General features: G+C 41.0%; 1 protein-coding gene across 1 annotated transcript in view; it reads left to right on the forward strand.

Annotated features, from left to right (window-relative positions):
- The first annotated feature begins 278 nt into the window (after positions 1-278).
- LOC142845387 (uncharacterized) overlaps positions 279-16,844 on the forward strand; it is a 30,146-nt gene continuing 13,580 nt past the window's right edge. Inside the window, 1 exon segment of the mRNA XM_075964007.1 lies at positions 279-404. Coding sequence (XP_075820122.1) covers positions 378-404 — 27 coding nt within the window. The 5' untranslated portion in view covers positions 279-377.

A 16,844-nucleotide genomic window follows, 5' to 3' on the forward strand; every position in this document is an offset into this window, starting at 1 on the left:
GGTCCTGCAAGCTAATCACAAAGTGTCCAGGAGGAAAATGCAGAGTGCCTGTGGAGCGCAGGAAGATAGCACAGTCAGCAACTGGAGCCAGGAGCAAGTGCTATTGAAATGCGTATCTCTGCAGATTTGGAAAAGATCTGGGTCTGGGGTGGAAGGCGAGCTCTGGACCCGCTGTGCTGTGTTTTTAAGAACAACGTAACCCTAAGGGAGGTGCTCTCAACACTAGCCAATCAGGGCCTCCAGGCCGAACTGCCAGTCAGAAGTAGTGCAGGGCACTTCCGGGAGCCAGGTTGCCGGTTTGGCTTTGTGGAGGAGCTGGTGCCAGTGTTTTCGTGTGCTGCGCTGCGAGTGCTGCTGCAGAGTGCTGTGAGGGGGCCATGGGCGACCTGGGAAGCCACGACGTGGTGAGGGAGGGGCTGCTGTCCCCAGATGGAAAGAGCGAATGGGAGGTGCGGGAGCCGGTGTGGCGGGTCCTCCCCGGGACAGGACCTGGTTAGGAATCTGCAGTCAGATTCCCTGTCCTGTGAGTTCCCGTGCGGTCTGTGAGACTCCTTGGACTCAGGCACAGGCCTCTGAATAATTTTGCTCAGTGGGTTGCATCTATTCAGAGCACTGTGAGCACGGAGCTGTGTGTAGAAAAGTATTTGTAGTTAACAACAAATTTTCGGTGCTTCTGTGGAAGACAGGTTACCAAACCTGGAGAGGCCTACTTTTTCCTGTATCTTCTAGACGTTAAGCACTTTGCATTTAACCTTTATGTGTAAGATCATTCACAGTTAATTTTGTGGAGGTCGTAAAAGGTATGCATTGTGTTGGGTAGCACTACACTACTTAGCTGATGTAGAGGAGTAGAATTGATGATATAAAGAAATTACTAATGCTTAGTAGGTGGTAAATTTCACACGGTAGAATTTAGCTAAGGGAAGGTTGCCCCTAAAACACCCCAAAGATAGAGATGCTAAGATATACTTTTTTTTTTTTAACCAGGACTGTCCCAATATTTGGCTCCAAACCATTACAAAGAAGCCACCCCTGATTTACAGTCACTAGGCCCATCTCTGTATCAAAGAACAGTCCTCTAACAAGCTGCTCAAGGTGGCATTACTGAGTCATAATCGACCTTAAGGGCTGGTGTGCCTTAAAGCTCCAGTTTTCTTCTTGAGAAAAGCAGAGTTCTGAGGGATGGGAACCGTGACACCAGGTGACAAGTACTCAAAAGATAAAACACTGTTGTGTTGAGGACTGGTTTGGGATGATCATATAGGCCCTCAAGCAGGGAGGAGGAACATTCTTGGAAGAGAGAATAACAGCCTGGGGCAAAGGCCTTGGGAATTTTTCTGTAAGGCCTTGGTACACTGATAATAAAACAGAGCACCTCTAAAATGAGGAATACAGAGGTGTTAATCGTCTGGGACAGGGCCTTTGTGGAGGGTTGCTTCTGATCCCTAGAACCCAAGATTTGTAAAAAGTTGTGGCCCTGCCTAACAGTACTGTTATTTTCCAGATTTAAGATGTACAGACTGAGAGAAAAGCTGTGCGTAATCATTGCTGTTCTCTCATACAAATCCCTAGTCTCTGGAGTACACGGCCCTAAAGCCTGTTTCAAATTCTCCAATAATTATTTGAGATAAAAACTACATCATACCCATAGTCTCTTTCTTGCCTCTGAGCCCTATCATGACTCCTCATTGTTTTTAATTCATGGCCTGTTTGTTGCCCTAACAACAATCAGTGTTTGAATGTGAGCTATGTTTGGCTGCAGGATTTCCCAGCTAAGAAGCAATGGGTTGGCTGCATTGAACAGTGAGTGTATAATAGAATGTGCACAAAAAAAGACCTTGTACTTGGCTGAGGAATAGGAAGTATACTTGGAGAATGGAAGAATGTCAATTAAGATACAAACTTTCAAGTTGGGCAGTCGTGGCACATGCCTTTAATCCCAGCATGCAGGAGGCAGAGGCAGGTGGATCTCTGTGAGTTTGAGGCCAGCCTGGTCTACAAGAGCTAGTCCCAGGATAGACTCCAAAGCTACAGAGAAACCCTGTCTCAAAATATAAAACAACAACAACAAAAAAATTAAAAACTTTCTAGACTAGAGCCCTGTTTGCTGGGCTGGAAGAGTAGAGCTGGGAAGGTCTGTGCTGTGTGTGTCATTTGATCTCTGCTCACCCAATATGGTAGCTGCTAATATTCTGAGGCCCAGCTGGGTGGCCCTAGCTTGTTCTTTTCATGATTCTTCTGTTTCTGCTGTAGGGAGTTGTAAGGAAGATCACAAGCCATGCCATGGTGAATGTGGGGTTTCCAGAGCAGGTCTACTGCATTGTCATTTCTGCTGAGACTTCAATGGGCCGTGAGCCAGACTGTGATTCTGTTGGTCTTCTGCTAACCTTGGCAGTGGCCCTTGTCCTCTAAGCATTCCTATGTGGAATTTTCTGGGTAGGGGGAGGCACAGAAGCTTTGGCATGGGAGGATATGATGCATGTAATATCACTGTCCAGGGTGCAGTTGTTGCTTGTGGTGTGTGGTAGGAAAATGAATTGGAAAATGATGGTCTAGTTTCTAGATGTTCTGAATATTGCATTCCACTGTCAGGTTTGGCTTATAAGTGTTACAAATAGTTTAGCACCTGATAGAAAGAGGTGATGTGGATCATCCTTCAGCAAACCACCATGGTGTGATTCAGTGAAGTTCAGTTCCAGAGGACAAAGGGGGGTTTCTGATCTTCAGAGATTTCTCAAGCATCCATGGTGCAGGTAGATAGGGCAGATTTCACCTCTTGTGCAATAATCCATTTGGCAAGAAGCAGATTTTAAATTATTCTTCTGTGTTGTTTTGCTATTGGGCATCAGAGGGGATGGGTTTACCTGAAACTACAAGGAGCTATAAGGGGCTATAAATCCATAGCAAGAGATCACCTCCGTTTGCAGAGAGAGTCCTAGAGCATGGGGCTTCTGTCTTTAGAAGAAATATCAGTAGCTGGAGGGTTAGGAACATAACAGTTAAAGGGTCATTTTGAGTTAATTTTGTGGAAGTTGTGAAGTCTGTTTTTATTTAATTTCTATACAGATAGAATCATAGGGAGCTGACTGACATTAGTTCAGATCACACTTTTCCTGAGTTTCCTTTGGTCTTATGATTAAAAGTTGACTATATTTTCCTGTCTTTGTTCTTGTCTTTTTCTCTCCATGTCCTTTTTTCTTTCACAAATATTCTACACATTCTTGATTGTTGTAGTATTGTGGTAAGTATAAAAGTCATACTGTGTCAATTTGGCCGGGCGGTGGTGGTGCACGCCTTTAATCCTAGCACTCGGGAGGCAGAGGCAGGCGGATCTGTGTGAGTTCGAGACCAGCCTGGTCTACAAGAGCTAGTTCCAGGACAGGCTCCAAAACCACAGAGAAACCCTGTCTCGAAAAAAAAGAACAAAAAAAAATCAATCTCTGTACTATTTTTTCACAATCCCATTGAACATTCTGAGTGTTTCCACTGTGATTGAACAATCGGCTTTCCTATTATAAATTGTTGGGAAATTTCTTTGGATTGCATTCAATTCATGCTGCAAATTTACCGTACACAGCATCCTATATTGATGCATCATATTCCCAAGGATCATTTATTTATTTATTTAGGTTTTGTTCTTGTTGTTCTTAATCTGTGAGACTTTTGGTTTATTGGGTAAAAAGTGCTATATGTCTTGGCAGGTGGCTCAGCACATATTCTTCTTGGGATGACCTGAGTTCAGATACCAACACTCAAATTGGGGATCTCATAACTATCTCCTAGTCACCTTTTATTCTCTATCTTTTTATTGATTTTTATTGAGCTCTACATTTTTCTCTGCTTCCCTCCCTCCCCCTTCAACACTCCCTCAAGGTCCTTATGCTCCCAATTTACTCAGGAGATCTTGTCTTTTTCGACTTCCTATTTCCCATGTAGATGTTTAAACATAAAGCAAAGAAAACCAGCCTACAAACCACAATCCCAGAGAATTTAGACAACAATGAGGACACTAAGAGAGACTTACATAGATCTAATCTACATGGGAAATAGGAATAAAAGGGGATTAGGAGATAGGATTCAGGTACATTGGGTTATTCCATGTTTTTTGTATTTGTTGAGATTTGTATTTTTACTGAGTATGTGGTCAACTTTTGAGAAGGTTCCATGAGATGCTGAGAAGAAGTTATATTCTTTCCTGTTTAGATGGATATTCTATAGATGTTTGTTAAGTCCATTTGATTCATAACATGTGTTAATTCTCTTATTTCTCTGTTCATTTTTTTTTTCTGACTGACCTGTTCAGTGGTGAGAGGGGAGTGTTGAAGTCTCCCACTATTAGTGTGTGGTGTTTAATGTATGATTTAAGCTTTAGAAGTGTTTCTTTTACATATGAGGGTGCACTTGTATTTGGGGCATAAATGTTCAGTATTGAGATTTCCTCTTGATGGATTTTTCCTGTGACTAATATAAAATGGCCTTCTTTGTCTCTTTTGACTGATTTTAGCTGGAAGTCTATTTTGTTAGATATTAGGATAGCTACACCAGCTTGTTTCTTAGGTCCATTTGATTGGTATTTTTTTCCCAACCCATTACTCTGAGACAATGTCTGTCTTTGAGGTTGAGGTATGTTTTTTGTATGCAGAAAAAGGATGGATTCTGTTTCCATATCCAGTCTGTTAGCTTGTGTCTTTTTATAGGTGAGTTGAGTCCATTTACATTAAGGGATATTAATGACCAGTGATTGCTATCTCCTGTTAATTTAGTTTTCACTGTTGGTGACGTTAACTTGTGCATTTTTTTCCTTCTTTGAGATTTGCTGCTATGAGACCATTAATTGTGTTTTTGTTGGTGTAGCCAACTTCCTTGGGTTAGAGTTTTCCTTCTAGTATTTTGTGTAGGGCTGGGCTTGTGGCTAGGAATTGGTGAAATCTAGATTTGTCATGGAATACCTTGTTTTGTCCTTCTATGGTGATTGAAAGTTTTGCTGGGTATAGTAGTCTGGGCTGGCATCTGTGGTCTCTTAATGTCTGCATAATACTTGACTACGACCTTCTGGCTTTCATTGTCTCCAGTGAGAAGTCAGGTGTAATTCTGATAGGTCTACCTTTATATGTTACTTGGTCTTTTTCCTTTGCAGCTCTTAATATTCTTTCTTTATGTTTAGTGTTTTGGTTATTATTATTATTAGGTTTTACTGATGTTGTATTGTGTTCTTACCTTTTCTACTTATCTTTTCCTCTAATAGGTGTGGTTGGGGATGCCTGAGATTCTGTTGAATAATCTTCTAGGTGCCAGTGAATCCAAAGCTCAGATGGTTGTTCCTTGTGGTACAGTCAGTGTCACAGTTCTAGTTACCCCATTGGTTACTCCGTGTTCCTGGAGATAGCTCAGTGCTCCTGTACTTTGCTCTGCTCCCTTGGAGTTTGCTGTCTCAGGCCTACTTTGGCCTAGGTTGCTGACTTTGCCCTGTTTCTGTAAATCCTGGTCTGGAACCCCTCCTGAAATAGTACCTGACTTGGAGTTGGACCTGGAACAGTTTCTGGCTCCGGCCTACTTCCTCGGAGGTCCCAGACTCAGGTGTGCCTGGGATAGCAGAGGACCTGCTTACTCCCTCAGAGGTCCCAGACCCATGCTTAGACCTGCTGAGATTCTAGGTTCCTGCCTATTCCCTTTGATGTCCCAGACCAATGCTCAGATCCACAGAGGTCCTGGCTCAGGCCTACTCCCTCTGAGTACTCAGACTCATGCCTAGCCCCACCAAGATCTCTGGTTTCTGCCTATTCCATGGGAGATCCCAGGTTCACTCACGCCTGTTTTCCTTCCAGTTCCTGCAGTTGTTAAGTCCCAAAGAAATCACACATAGGTCTATACTAACTATAAACTGATTGGCCCTTTAGCTCAGGCTTCTTATTAACTCTCATAACTTATATTAGCCCATTCTTGTCTATGTTAGCCATGTGGCTTGGTACCTTTTTCAGTGAGGCAGTTACATCTTGCTTGCTCTGTGACCAGGTCAGGACTGCAGAGAAAGTTTTCCTCTTTCCAGAATTCTCCTGTTCTCCTTGACTCACCTCTACTTCCTGTCTGGTTGTACTGCCTATACTTCATGCCTGGCTATTGGGCAATCAGCATTTATTTAAAATAGTTGACAGAATATAGACCATTGTCCCACACCACACACCCAGACTGGCAGAGGTCCTGGCTCAGGCCTAGTTCCTGCCCAGACCCACCAGGGTCCTGGCTTAGGTCTACTCCCTTGAAATACATACATACATACATATATATATATATATATATATATATATATATATACACACACACACACACACACACACACTTCATATACTACATATATATACGTATAGGTCTGTCTTTGTATCATGTTTTATTATTATTATTATTTTTAATGTTATATTTTGGTTTTTCAAGACAGGGTTTCTTTGTAGCTTTGGAACATGTTCTGAAGCTCGTTCTGTAGACCAGGCTGGCCTCGAACTCACAGAGATTTGCCTGTCTTCCTCCTGAGTGCTAGAATTAAAGGCGTGTGCAACCAATGCCTGGCTGTGTCTTTTTTCCCCCAGTGTTGCCATCTATGTTGTTGATTTTATTCTGGAAAATGATGTACCTTCACCAATTTTTCATTCAGGAAATTTCTTGTTAGGTGTCCCTTGAGTTTTTGTTGGTTTGGGAACTTTCTGTGGAGAGACAGCTTTAGCTTTCTCTTCTTGATCTTAGAGGCTTGCTTCTTCCCATTTCCTGGTATATCTGTGTTTTCCAGATGTTACTATCTTCATGTTTGGGTTTTTGCTGCTTAAGTGATTGATATCATTAATATCCTGTCTTTGGATATTTAAATCTCTTGTATATTATTTCTCTCTTTCCTAATGAGACTCAGCTGTCAGTGTCACACATAGCTGAGGGCCATATGAGGGGACATCAATTGAGGGAGTGGCTAGATCAGAATATCTGGTTGCTGTTTCTGAGAGAGACTGTGTTGATTATGATTGATGTGAGGAGGCTCTTCCCCTGAGTTGGTAATATCTCTAAGCAAGTGAGCCTGGACTGGATAAGAGAGCTGGCTGAGCATGAGACAGTGACAGAGCAAGAGAGAAAGCCAGGAAACAATGTTTGCCCATGTTTTGCCTTCAGTTATTTGTTTGATTTTCTATCCTATAAGCTCCTATAAGGAGGGGTTGTAACCTAGGGGTACCCACCAAATAAATCTGTTCATTACCTGGATTGCTTTGGGTTAGAGAATTTTATGACAGCAACAGAGAAGAAAGTTGGAACAAAAAAATGGTACCTCAAATGTTATTTTGTTGCTGCAAAGGACCTGGGAATATTGACTTTTGGAGGAATGTTGAAGATATTAGGACTTTAGATGGCAAAAAACATAGAAAGCTGTTCACAGAGCTTAATCAGTTGTTTTGGTAGGACCTGGAAGATTGGAATGTTGAGAGTAATGGCAGACAGTGGAGGTCAAAGTCATAGGATTTTAGTGGGCAATAGGCTCTGCAGGGAACTGTGGATTTGACCTGGCTTACCTGCCTTGAGAGATATTTATCATAGGTTTTTCCAGGTTAAACTCCATGGCTCCTGGGCATAGTGTGCCTTCCAGTGTCTGAGAGAGTGGTGTAACCCAATGGCAGTGAAGCATTCAGGTTGCTTTGTGTTTTTAATGATTCATTAGTAGTCAAGGAAGCATGGAAGGTTAATGGTACAATTGGTATTAGATATTAATTTCGTGTACTGTGTATAGCTTGCAAACTTCCTTGTGTCGTGGCAACTACAATTGTATTGATTCTGGAAATTGTTATTATGTTCTGTTTCTGATAAGGGTATAAAACAGGTGGCTGCTGTCAATAAAACAATCAGAGCTGCCTCCCCTTGTTGTGGCCACTCTAACCAGAGACTGGCTTCATTCCTCATGGCTTTATCAGGTGACCATTTCCTAGTAAGTAAGCACAGGCACTTATAATACTCCACAGATACAGGTCATTTGTGTTATATTTTGGCCCCAAATTTTTCTTATTCTCTCTATGTCCCAACAAAGTGAGTAAAGCAGTATTAAAGAGTAATGGGCTGATTTCTTAGAGAAAATACTTGTTCTGTTAGATAGCTATTACTGATAACTCCTGGAGGTCTACAGTGAAAAACAAGTGGACTTAGAAAGAAATGAAAAGTCTATGTTTTGTAGAGAAAGACGGAAGTAGGTAGTTTCAGATGGCAGTCAAGTGGTGAAAAAGAGGCAGGAATTTTCAAGAAGATTAGCATCATTAAAGAGAAGATACTTTTTTTTTTAAATATTTATTTATTATGTATACAATATTCTGTCTGCGTGTATGCCTGCTGGTCAGAAGAGGGCACCAGACCTCATTAAAGATGGTTGTGAGCCACCATGTGGTTGCTGGGAATTGAACTCAGGACCTTTGGAAGAACAGGCAATGCTCTTAACCTCTGAGCCATCTCTCCAGCCCCCTAAAGAGAAGATACTTGCTCTGAATTAGAAGCCTAGGAAGGTGTCCCATTGGTGAGACTCCATTCAGCTAAGTCTTTAATTAATGGAAGGAGTAGGCAAACTAGGCTTCCTAGTCCTGAAAAGCAACTTCATACAGAACCTGCAACAACTGTAGTCCACACTTGGTAAGGTCCATCAAAACATGGCAAAATCACCTATATTGTATTGATTCTGGAAATGAGAAAGTTGCAAAATGGGAAGGTCTTGAATTCTTCTTCTGTGGTCAGTTCATCACTAATATACCCATCTGTGTTTGGCAGAGTCAGAGCCTCAGTAAGGGAAGTGTGAGAGTTCAATATATGAAACTGTGAAGATGAAAGTGGGTTGAATTTGAGACCACAGGATGTTCAGATAACCAAACTATGAGACATCTGCTGTGGAAAGCTGCATATGGGGTGTGAAAGTAACAAAAGAGAGATATAAAGTTGCAGAGATAGAGCCACTTCCCTTTAGAAAAACATAAATCTCTCATAGATATCAACTAGGCGTAGGTTTCTCAGTTAGGGTTTCTATTGTTGTGATGACACCCCATGACCAAAAGTCAAGTTAGGGAGAAAAGTGTTTATTTGGTTGGCACTTCCAAATTGATGTTCATTACTAAAGGAAGTCAGGACAGAAACACAAACAGGCAGGATCCTGGAGGTGTAGGAGCTGATACAAATGCCACTGAGAAATGCTGCTTACTGGCTTACTTCAAATGACTTGTTCAGCTTTTATAGACTGCAGAATCACCAGCACACGGATGGCACTACTCTCAATGGTCTGGGCCCTCCTCCACTGAACAGTAATTGAGAAAATGCCTCACTACTGGATCTCATGAAGGCATTTCCTCAGTTGAGACTCCTACCTCTGTGATGTCTCTAACTTGGTGTCAAATGACCCAAAACCAACCCATGCACGTGGTATAACAAGTTACAGTAAGACTAGGCACAGTCCATCATATCAAGGCCAGATAAGGCAACCATTTAAGATGAAAAGGGTCCCAGAGCAGGTAAATGAGCCAAAGACACCCTACACACATACTCCCACTTTTAGGTGTCCTACAAAAATACCAAGGTATGTAACCATATCGTTATATACAGAGAACTTAGTACAGACCCCTACATGATCCATGATTGATGCTTCAGTTTATGTGAGCACTTACGACTGGGTTACTGAATTCTGTGGGGTGTGTTCTCCTTGTGTCCTCAATCCCTCTGACAGCTACAGTTCTTCTTCCCCTTATCAGCATGGGTTCCTGAGCTCCTTTTAATATTTGGCCATGGGTCTCTGCATCTGCTTCCATCAGTTTTTGAATTAGACTTTTCTGAATAAAATTGAGCTAGGTACAATTCTATGTGTATAGCAGAATATCATTAGAAATCATTTCATTGACTTTTTTTTCTTTTTTTCTTTCTTTTATTCTTTTTGCTAGTCTTTGGTTTTATCCTAGATCTCTGGGCTATTGAGCTTCAGACTCTTGGACATCCAAGCAATGTTTGGCATGGGCTCCTGCTTTTGGAATGGGCCTAAAGTTAGACCTATTATTGTTTGTCCACTCCCACAAGTTCTGAGCCACCAATAAACTGCTTCTTGCAAGTAGGACTTAATTGTGGGTTGAAGGTTTTGTGGCTGGGTTGGTTTCCCAGTCCCAATACTGAAAACCTTGCCTGATTAGAGAAGGCTATTCAGACTCGTTATCCCCCTTTCCTGGGAGTCCTGACTATTGTTATTTTCATAGAGTCTAAGGAGTATCTGAACAGCTAGCTTTACTGCTTCTTTTAGAATTAGAAAGAAATGGTTCAGTCAATAAGACTTATATTACAGAGGCTGCACTGGGTTTTCATATCGACTTCTAAATGTCTCCCAATTCCAGTAGTTTCCCCCACACTCTCTCCCTTCATCCCTAAATATAGCCTGCTTTCCCTTATTCCCATGCCCACCCATTCTCAGTCTATCCAGAAAATCCATCCTATTTCCTCTTTCCAGGGAGATCCTTGTGTTCCCCTGAGCCCTCCTTTTAATTAGCCTCTCAGGGACTATGGATTGTAGCATGAATATCTTTTACTTTACAGCTAATATCTACTTAAGAGTTTATACTGTGTTTGTCTTTTTGGGTCTCGGTTACCTCACGCAGGATGATATTTTTCTTATCTATTAAAAATATTTATTTGTTTGTTTGTTTATTTATTTATTATGTATACAGCATTCTGCCTTTATGTCTCCTTGCAGGTCAGAAGGCACCAGATCTCATTACAGATGGTTGTAAGCCTGAACATGTGGTTGCTGGGAATTGAACTTAGGACTTCCGGAAGAGCAGCCAGTGCTCCTAACCTCTGAGCCATCTCTAAGTCCAGGATCATTTTTTTTTGTTTCATCCATTTTTCTGCAAATGATGTCCATATTTTAGTAACTGAGTAATACTCTATTATATCAATACAGTACATTTTCTTTATTCATTCTTTGGTTGAGGGAACGTCTAAATTGTTTCCATTTTTTGGATATTACAAATAAAGCTGCTATGAACATTGTTGAGAATGTGTCTTTTGGGTTGGATGGAGCATCCTTTGCATATGTGCCCAAGAGTGCTATAGCAGCATTTTGGGGTAGATCTATTCCCAGTTTTCTGAGGAACTGCCATTTTGATTTCCATAGTGGCTATACAAATTTGTTAAAGTTATTTTCCATATGGGAAGCAGAGTGCTGTAGTTAAAGTATTGTAAATCTCATTCTATTCTGAGGATTAAGAGTTTTTCAGTCACTTGAAATTCTTAGCCCTGCTCTACTCTCCTGAAGAGAATCTTGCTGCTGTTGTTTTGTTATCTAGCCCAGGTTGGCCACCAATTTATGGCAGTTTTTATCCCAGCTTCTGAGTTCTGGGGTGCATGCCATGTACTCCTCTGAATAGTTAAAAATTACTGAGAGGTCTGAAGACCTTGGTTCACTGCTTCTTGTAGAATTAAAAGGGAAAAAGATTCAGCCAATGAGAGCTATAACAGAGGTTGCAGAGACTGAGGGCATTTGTTCACATGCATTGTGCCATTCATACATTTGCAGGGGTTGATATGGAGAATTTAAAAACAGAAGGTCAACATGTGTAGAGTAATGGTAACCAAGTTTGGCTGCCTATCAGGATTTTAAGAAGAGCTTACTAAAGCTTACTAACAAGATCTGAGTTAATTTTAATCATAACGGTCAGGAGATGGAGGCTAGAAAGTGGAATTTTATGTAGGTATTTGTAATTTGCAACTCTAGAGAGAGTTTCACAATAGGAGGAAGTCTAAAGTGTTTCAAACTGGTGTTAGCAACTGCATAGACCAATGGATATAGTGAATTTGGGTAATTGTAGCCACTATTGCTTTATAATATTACTTTACGCACTAAATTTTCCCCAATTATGAAGTTGACTTAGGTTGGTTCAATAATAAACTTGAGTTAGTTCTTGTATGTTTCAAAAGCAGTCACACAAGACAAGTATATTTAGATTGACTTTAGGTGCCAGCAATTATTCTATAAAGTTTATTTAATATGTATTTGTGAGATCTTGAGATTGACTCATCAGATCAAACATGTTACTGTTCACATGTAGAAACCATGGTAGAAAAAAAATCAAATCCTGAAAGTTGTCCATTGACCAGTACACATTAGGTATAGCATGTAACTGCACTCACACACACGTCAGATACTCATATCACACACACCTTTCTTTCTCTCTCACACCCACATACACAAAATACATACAACATGCATACATCACACATAAATATACATACAAACACCAACATATACCCAAACAGAAACACAAACAAACATAGACACACAAATATACACACATCACACAAGCACATATCACACAAACCCAGACACACACTCATACACACAAAAACATATACACATATACACAAACATACACCCACAAAGAAACTTTCAAAAACCATATTGGTATTTAAAGAACACTTAGGTGGCAACTGGCAGTGAGGAACAAGTAGAGAGTGGGTTAGATAGAAATAAGGAGAATCTGGCTTGCCTCAGAAGGACAAAAGGGGGTAGGGACGAGGCAAAAACCAGAATTACTGTCATTATTATACCAACATAAAAGGCATTTCAAACAAAGTTTGGCTTGGACAATGCCTACGTAATTTCAGAGAGTCTGCCATTTAATAAACACACGAATATGCATATGTACTGCACTTCAGAGCAACAGCTTCTGGAAGAACAAGACTTCTTTGAAGCACTCGTAGACGCGTCCCTTTCCATTCCAGCTGCTTCTGTACTGCAAACACCAGGAATCTCAAGAGCTGCCGTAGTTCACCTCCACCCAGGTCTCCTTTCTAAGTCTGTCCCCGGGGGTGGAAATTCTCAGGTCTGTGTGTAAGAAAAGAATCATGTGACAGGCCTGAAGTAGCCGAGCTAGCTCATAGGAAGGAGGACACTCACACGAAAGCTTCTGGTCTCATCTTAGAATTCACCGAGGGCTAGAGATGTAGCTCAGTGGGAAAGGGCTTGCTTAGCATGGTTGAGGTCCTGGGTTTGGTCTCCAGTATTACAGAGAGACAGAAAAAAATAGCTAGATAAAAATTCCTGGAAGTTTATACAGCTTTGTCCCGCCAGCTAGCTGATTTCCAGACTCTCTAGGTCTCCCAGGCTGCTTGTGTGCTTATTTTCTCTGTTTCTGGAAGGCTTTCAGGCTTAAAGAACTGCCTTGCACATTGCCTCTGGATTGTACTACAGTCACGCTTTGCTTAGATGATGGTATTGATATTCTACCTGACAGCTGATATATCTGTTCCGAACCCCCTTCCAGATCCTTCTATTGAGTCTCACCATTAGATGAAAGATGCCTGAACTGTGGGTAGCAGTGGAACAGTGTGCCAAGCAGAACTCATCAATGGCAGGCCCATTATGGTCAGTAAGACAATGGGGTCTGCTTGGCTTTATCTACTGAGTACAGGAAATTGGACACCCAGACGCTGGGGCCAGTGGTGTCCGGCCCCAGAGTAGTGGGACAACATTCTTGTTGGTGGCTTGAGATGAAGGCCACATCTTTGTGTGGTTCCTGGCTCCAGACCAAGTGACCAGGATGGATCAGGAGTCAAGATCACTGATCTGAAACCTTGGACAAACTCTAGGCACTGGAGACCAGGGTGCCAGTCACAGAGGCCTGGGCAAGGTAGTAACTATCAGAGCTGAGCTGTGTGCTCACTGACTTAGCTTTGCCTCGCCTCAAACTCAGCCTCACCGTCTTCCATTCTAATCATTTGTCAGATCTGTGAGGCTTAAAAACAAGATGAAAAATGGTGATAATTCACTTTAAAATGCACTTTCTATAGAGTGTTGATTTTATTTTCTGTATTCGACCCCCAATAAAACAGCTTTTCCACTGGGAAAAAAAAGAACACTTAGGATATGTGTGGTGAGTGAATTTGCACAGGATTGAATTTTTTGTTCAATTTTTTATTCTTAATTTGGGGATATCTATCATTTGACAGTTCTTGTAGAGTTGTTTGAAAACATTAGGCTGTACCTCTCTAACCTTATAACCTAATGCTGAAATTGTTTCTCCATTAAATTACTCTGTCTGGATCTGAATATCTCTATGATTTGTTTTATTAAGTTTTTCTAAAACCATATATATATAATTTTAATTATCCCAGGTTGGCCTCAAACTCGTAATCCTCCTACCTGTGCCTCCTTCAGCAAATCCTACTGGTGTGCACCACCACAACCGGCAACTTTTTCTAAAACTTGTATCTTAGCACCTACCAATATTATCCAACTTTTGTAGTGAAAAGACAAAAATGATGAAATCAATAATGTTTATAATTGACATTACATAAGTTCCACCTGAATTAGTTATCCTCATTTAATTGTTCCATTTTCAAACTGTTCAGCATATTTTCATAAAGAGACCTAAATCCCTCCATTGTAATAGTCTTGGCTATTTTTTTAATGTGAGCAAAAAACTCTCATCTTTTTAACCAATTCCCCCCCTCTAAGTAAGAATTCCCAATTGTCTCACCAAATCTGTTGACTGTGGAGCCTGAGGCTGCAGCTGAGTAGCATGTTTGAGTGGAGACACAGGCAGTACACAGCCTGGCTGAAGACAGTTGCAGTTGCTAGTGTGTAGCGAACTGAGAGTATGTGGTGGTCACAACAGTAGAAATCTTAGCGGGTATCAAGGCAGAGACCTAGTTTGGCAGCAGCTCGTGGAGGGGGTTCAGAGGAAACTCACAACCCGCAGGGGAGAGGGAGCTGGCTGTCTGAAAACATACACGGAATTTTGCGGAGAAAGCGCGTGTGGTGGAAGCTGCCTGATGGCAGAACCAGCCAGTCTAGAGCAGGTGTTTGGAGCCCAGGTGCCTCTGTTTTGTGGGCAGCTGGAGTCTGTTTTAGAGAGGCTACACCAAGAAAAATCCCAAACTCGCTCAGAAAACCTAGTGGGAGTGCAGTGACTCTGGCAGGAGCCCCCAAGTGCAGCTCTGCGTTGTGCCAGAGGCTGCAAAGCCACAGTCAAGTGACTTTTTCATGAATTCATACCACAAACTTAGGTGCCAATATGTAACACAAGTTTTAATAGGTCTTAATAATAAGAGCCCTGAGGCAGATATTACAGGGTAAAAGCTATTTGAGGTTCCTCAGTTGAGAATTCTCTGCTTAGATCTGTAACCCATTTTTATTTGGATTATTTAGATCTTTAACTGTAGGCAGATGTTTCTTTTCTACCAGCAGCTCCCAAATGGACACACTGAGGCTTACTTATACTAATTACAGATCAGCCAGTAGCTCAGGCTTATTACTAACTAGCTCTTAAAATTTAAATTAACCCATTTCTATTAATGTGTGTGCTGCCCCATGGTTTGTTGCATTTACCTCTCTGTCATGTCTTGCTTTCTCTTAGTCTGACTGGTGACTCCTCTGACTGCACCCTTCTTTTTCCCAGCATTCTCTTAGTTTGCCTCCCCCACCTAATCTCTTTGTATCCATCTATAGTTCTTTATTAGTCAATGAGAGTAATACATTTGCAGTATACAGAAGGATTATTCCACAGCATTCAGCATCTACTTTTCTGAGTTCTTTACATATTTTGGATATTTGGTCTCTATTGGACGTGGAGTTGTTAAAAATCTTTCTGCATTCTCTTTGTCTGATTGACTGTGTCCTTTGCCTTACAGAAGCTTCACAGTTTCATGAGGACCCATTTATTAAGTATTGATCTTAGTGCATGCACTTTTGGTGTTCTGTTTAAAAAGTTGTCTCCTTTACCAGTATATTTAAGACTTTCCTTGACTTTGTCTTGTATCAGTTTCAGTGTGTGTGGTTTTATGTTGGGGGTCTTTGGCCCACTTGGACTTGAGTTTTGTGCAAGGTGATGAGTGTGAATCTATTTGAATTCTTTTACATGCAGAAGTTCAGATTAATAGGCACCATTTGTTGAAGGTGCAGATTCTCTCCCCCTCCACCCCCATTTTGTATTTCTGAATTTCCTTAGCAGAAATCAGGTATCCATGTGTGTTCCGATTTATGTTTGGGTCTTTAATTCCATTCCATTGTTTTCTTCCAATGCCATGCAGTTCTTTTATTGTTCAGGATTATTTTAAATATCTGTTTGTTTGGTTTTTTTGTTATTCCATAGGAAACTAGGAACTGTCCTTTGCAGGTCTTTAAACTTGTCTGTTTTACTGCAAATACAATGAATGTAGTTTTTTTTATTGTTCAAGGTTGCTTTAGCTATTCTGTTTTTTGTTGTTGTTATTTATATGAAGCTATAAACGGTCCTTTCAAGGTCTTTAAACATTTGTGTTGAAATTTTGATGGGGATTGTTGAAACATGATTAATAAATCTCAGGGTCAGAAATTTGGGTTCAATTTGAAGATCCGAAAAAGCAAATCAGCCAGCCTTTGGCTCTTACCTTGACCTCAGTCTGAAATGGCAATCCTGCCTCTGGAATCTCAAAAGGATGAGAGCTATCTCCCCCCATCTTAGATTTTTCTCTAGGGCTGGGATTAAAGGTGTGTACCATTGTGGCTACTGGGATTAAAGGTATGTGTTACCATTACCTGGTCGATAAGGCTAATGGACTTAGCGGAACTGTTTTACTCTCAGATCTTCAGGCAGTCTTTATTTATTAAAATACATTTGAAATGCCACTACAGGTTGTGGTGAATCTTTAGGTTGCTGTTGATAGGATAACCTTTTTTCTGTGTTAATCTTACTGGTCCATGATCATGGGAGATCTTTACATCTCCTGATATCGTCTTCAATTTCTTTCTTCAAATACCTGAAGCTTTTGTCACACAAGTATTTCAATTGCTTTGTTAGAGTTACTTGAGTGTATTTTATTATTAT

The sequence above is a fragment of the Microtus pennsylvanicus genome, chromosome 3, assembly GCF_037038515.1.
Source record: "Microtus pennsylvanicus isolate mMicPen1 chromosome 3, mMicPen1.hap1, whole genome shotgun sequence".
Lineage (NCBI taxonomy): Eukaryota > Metazoa > Chordata > Mammalia > Rodentia > Cricetidae > Microtus > Microtus pennsylvanicus.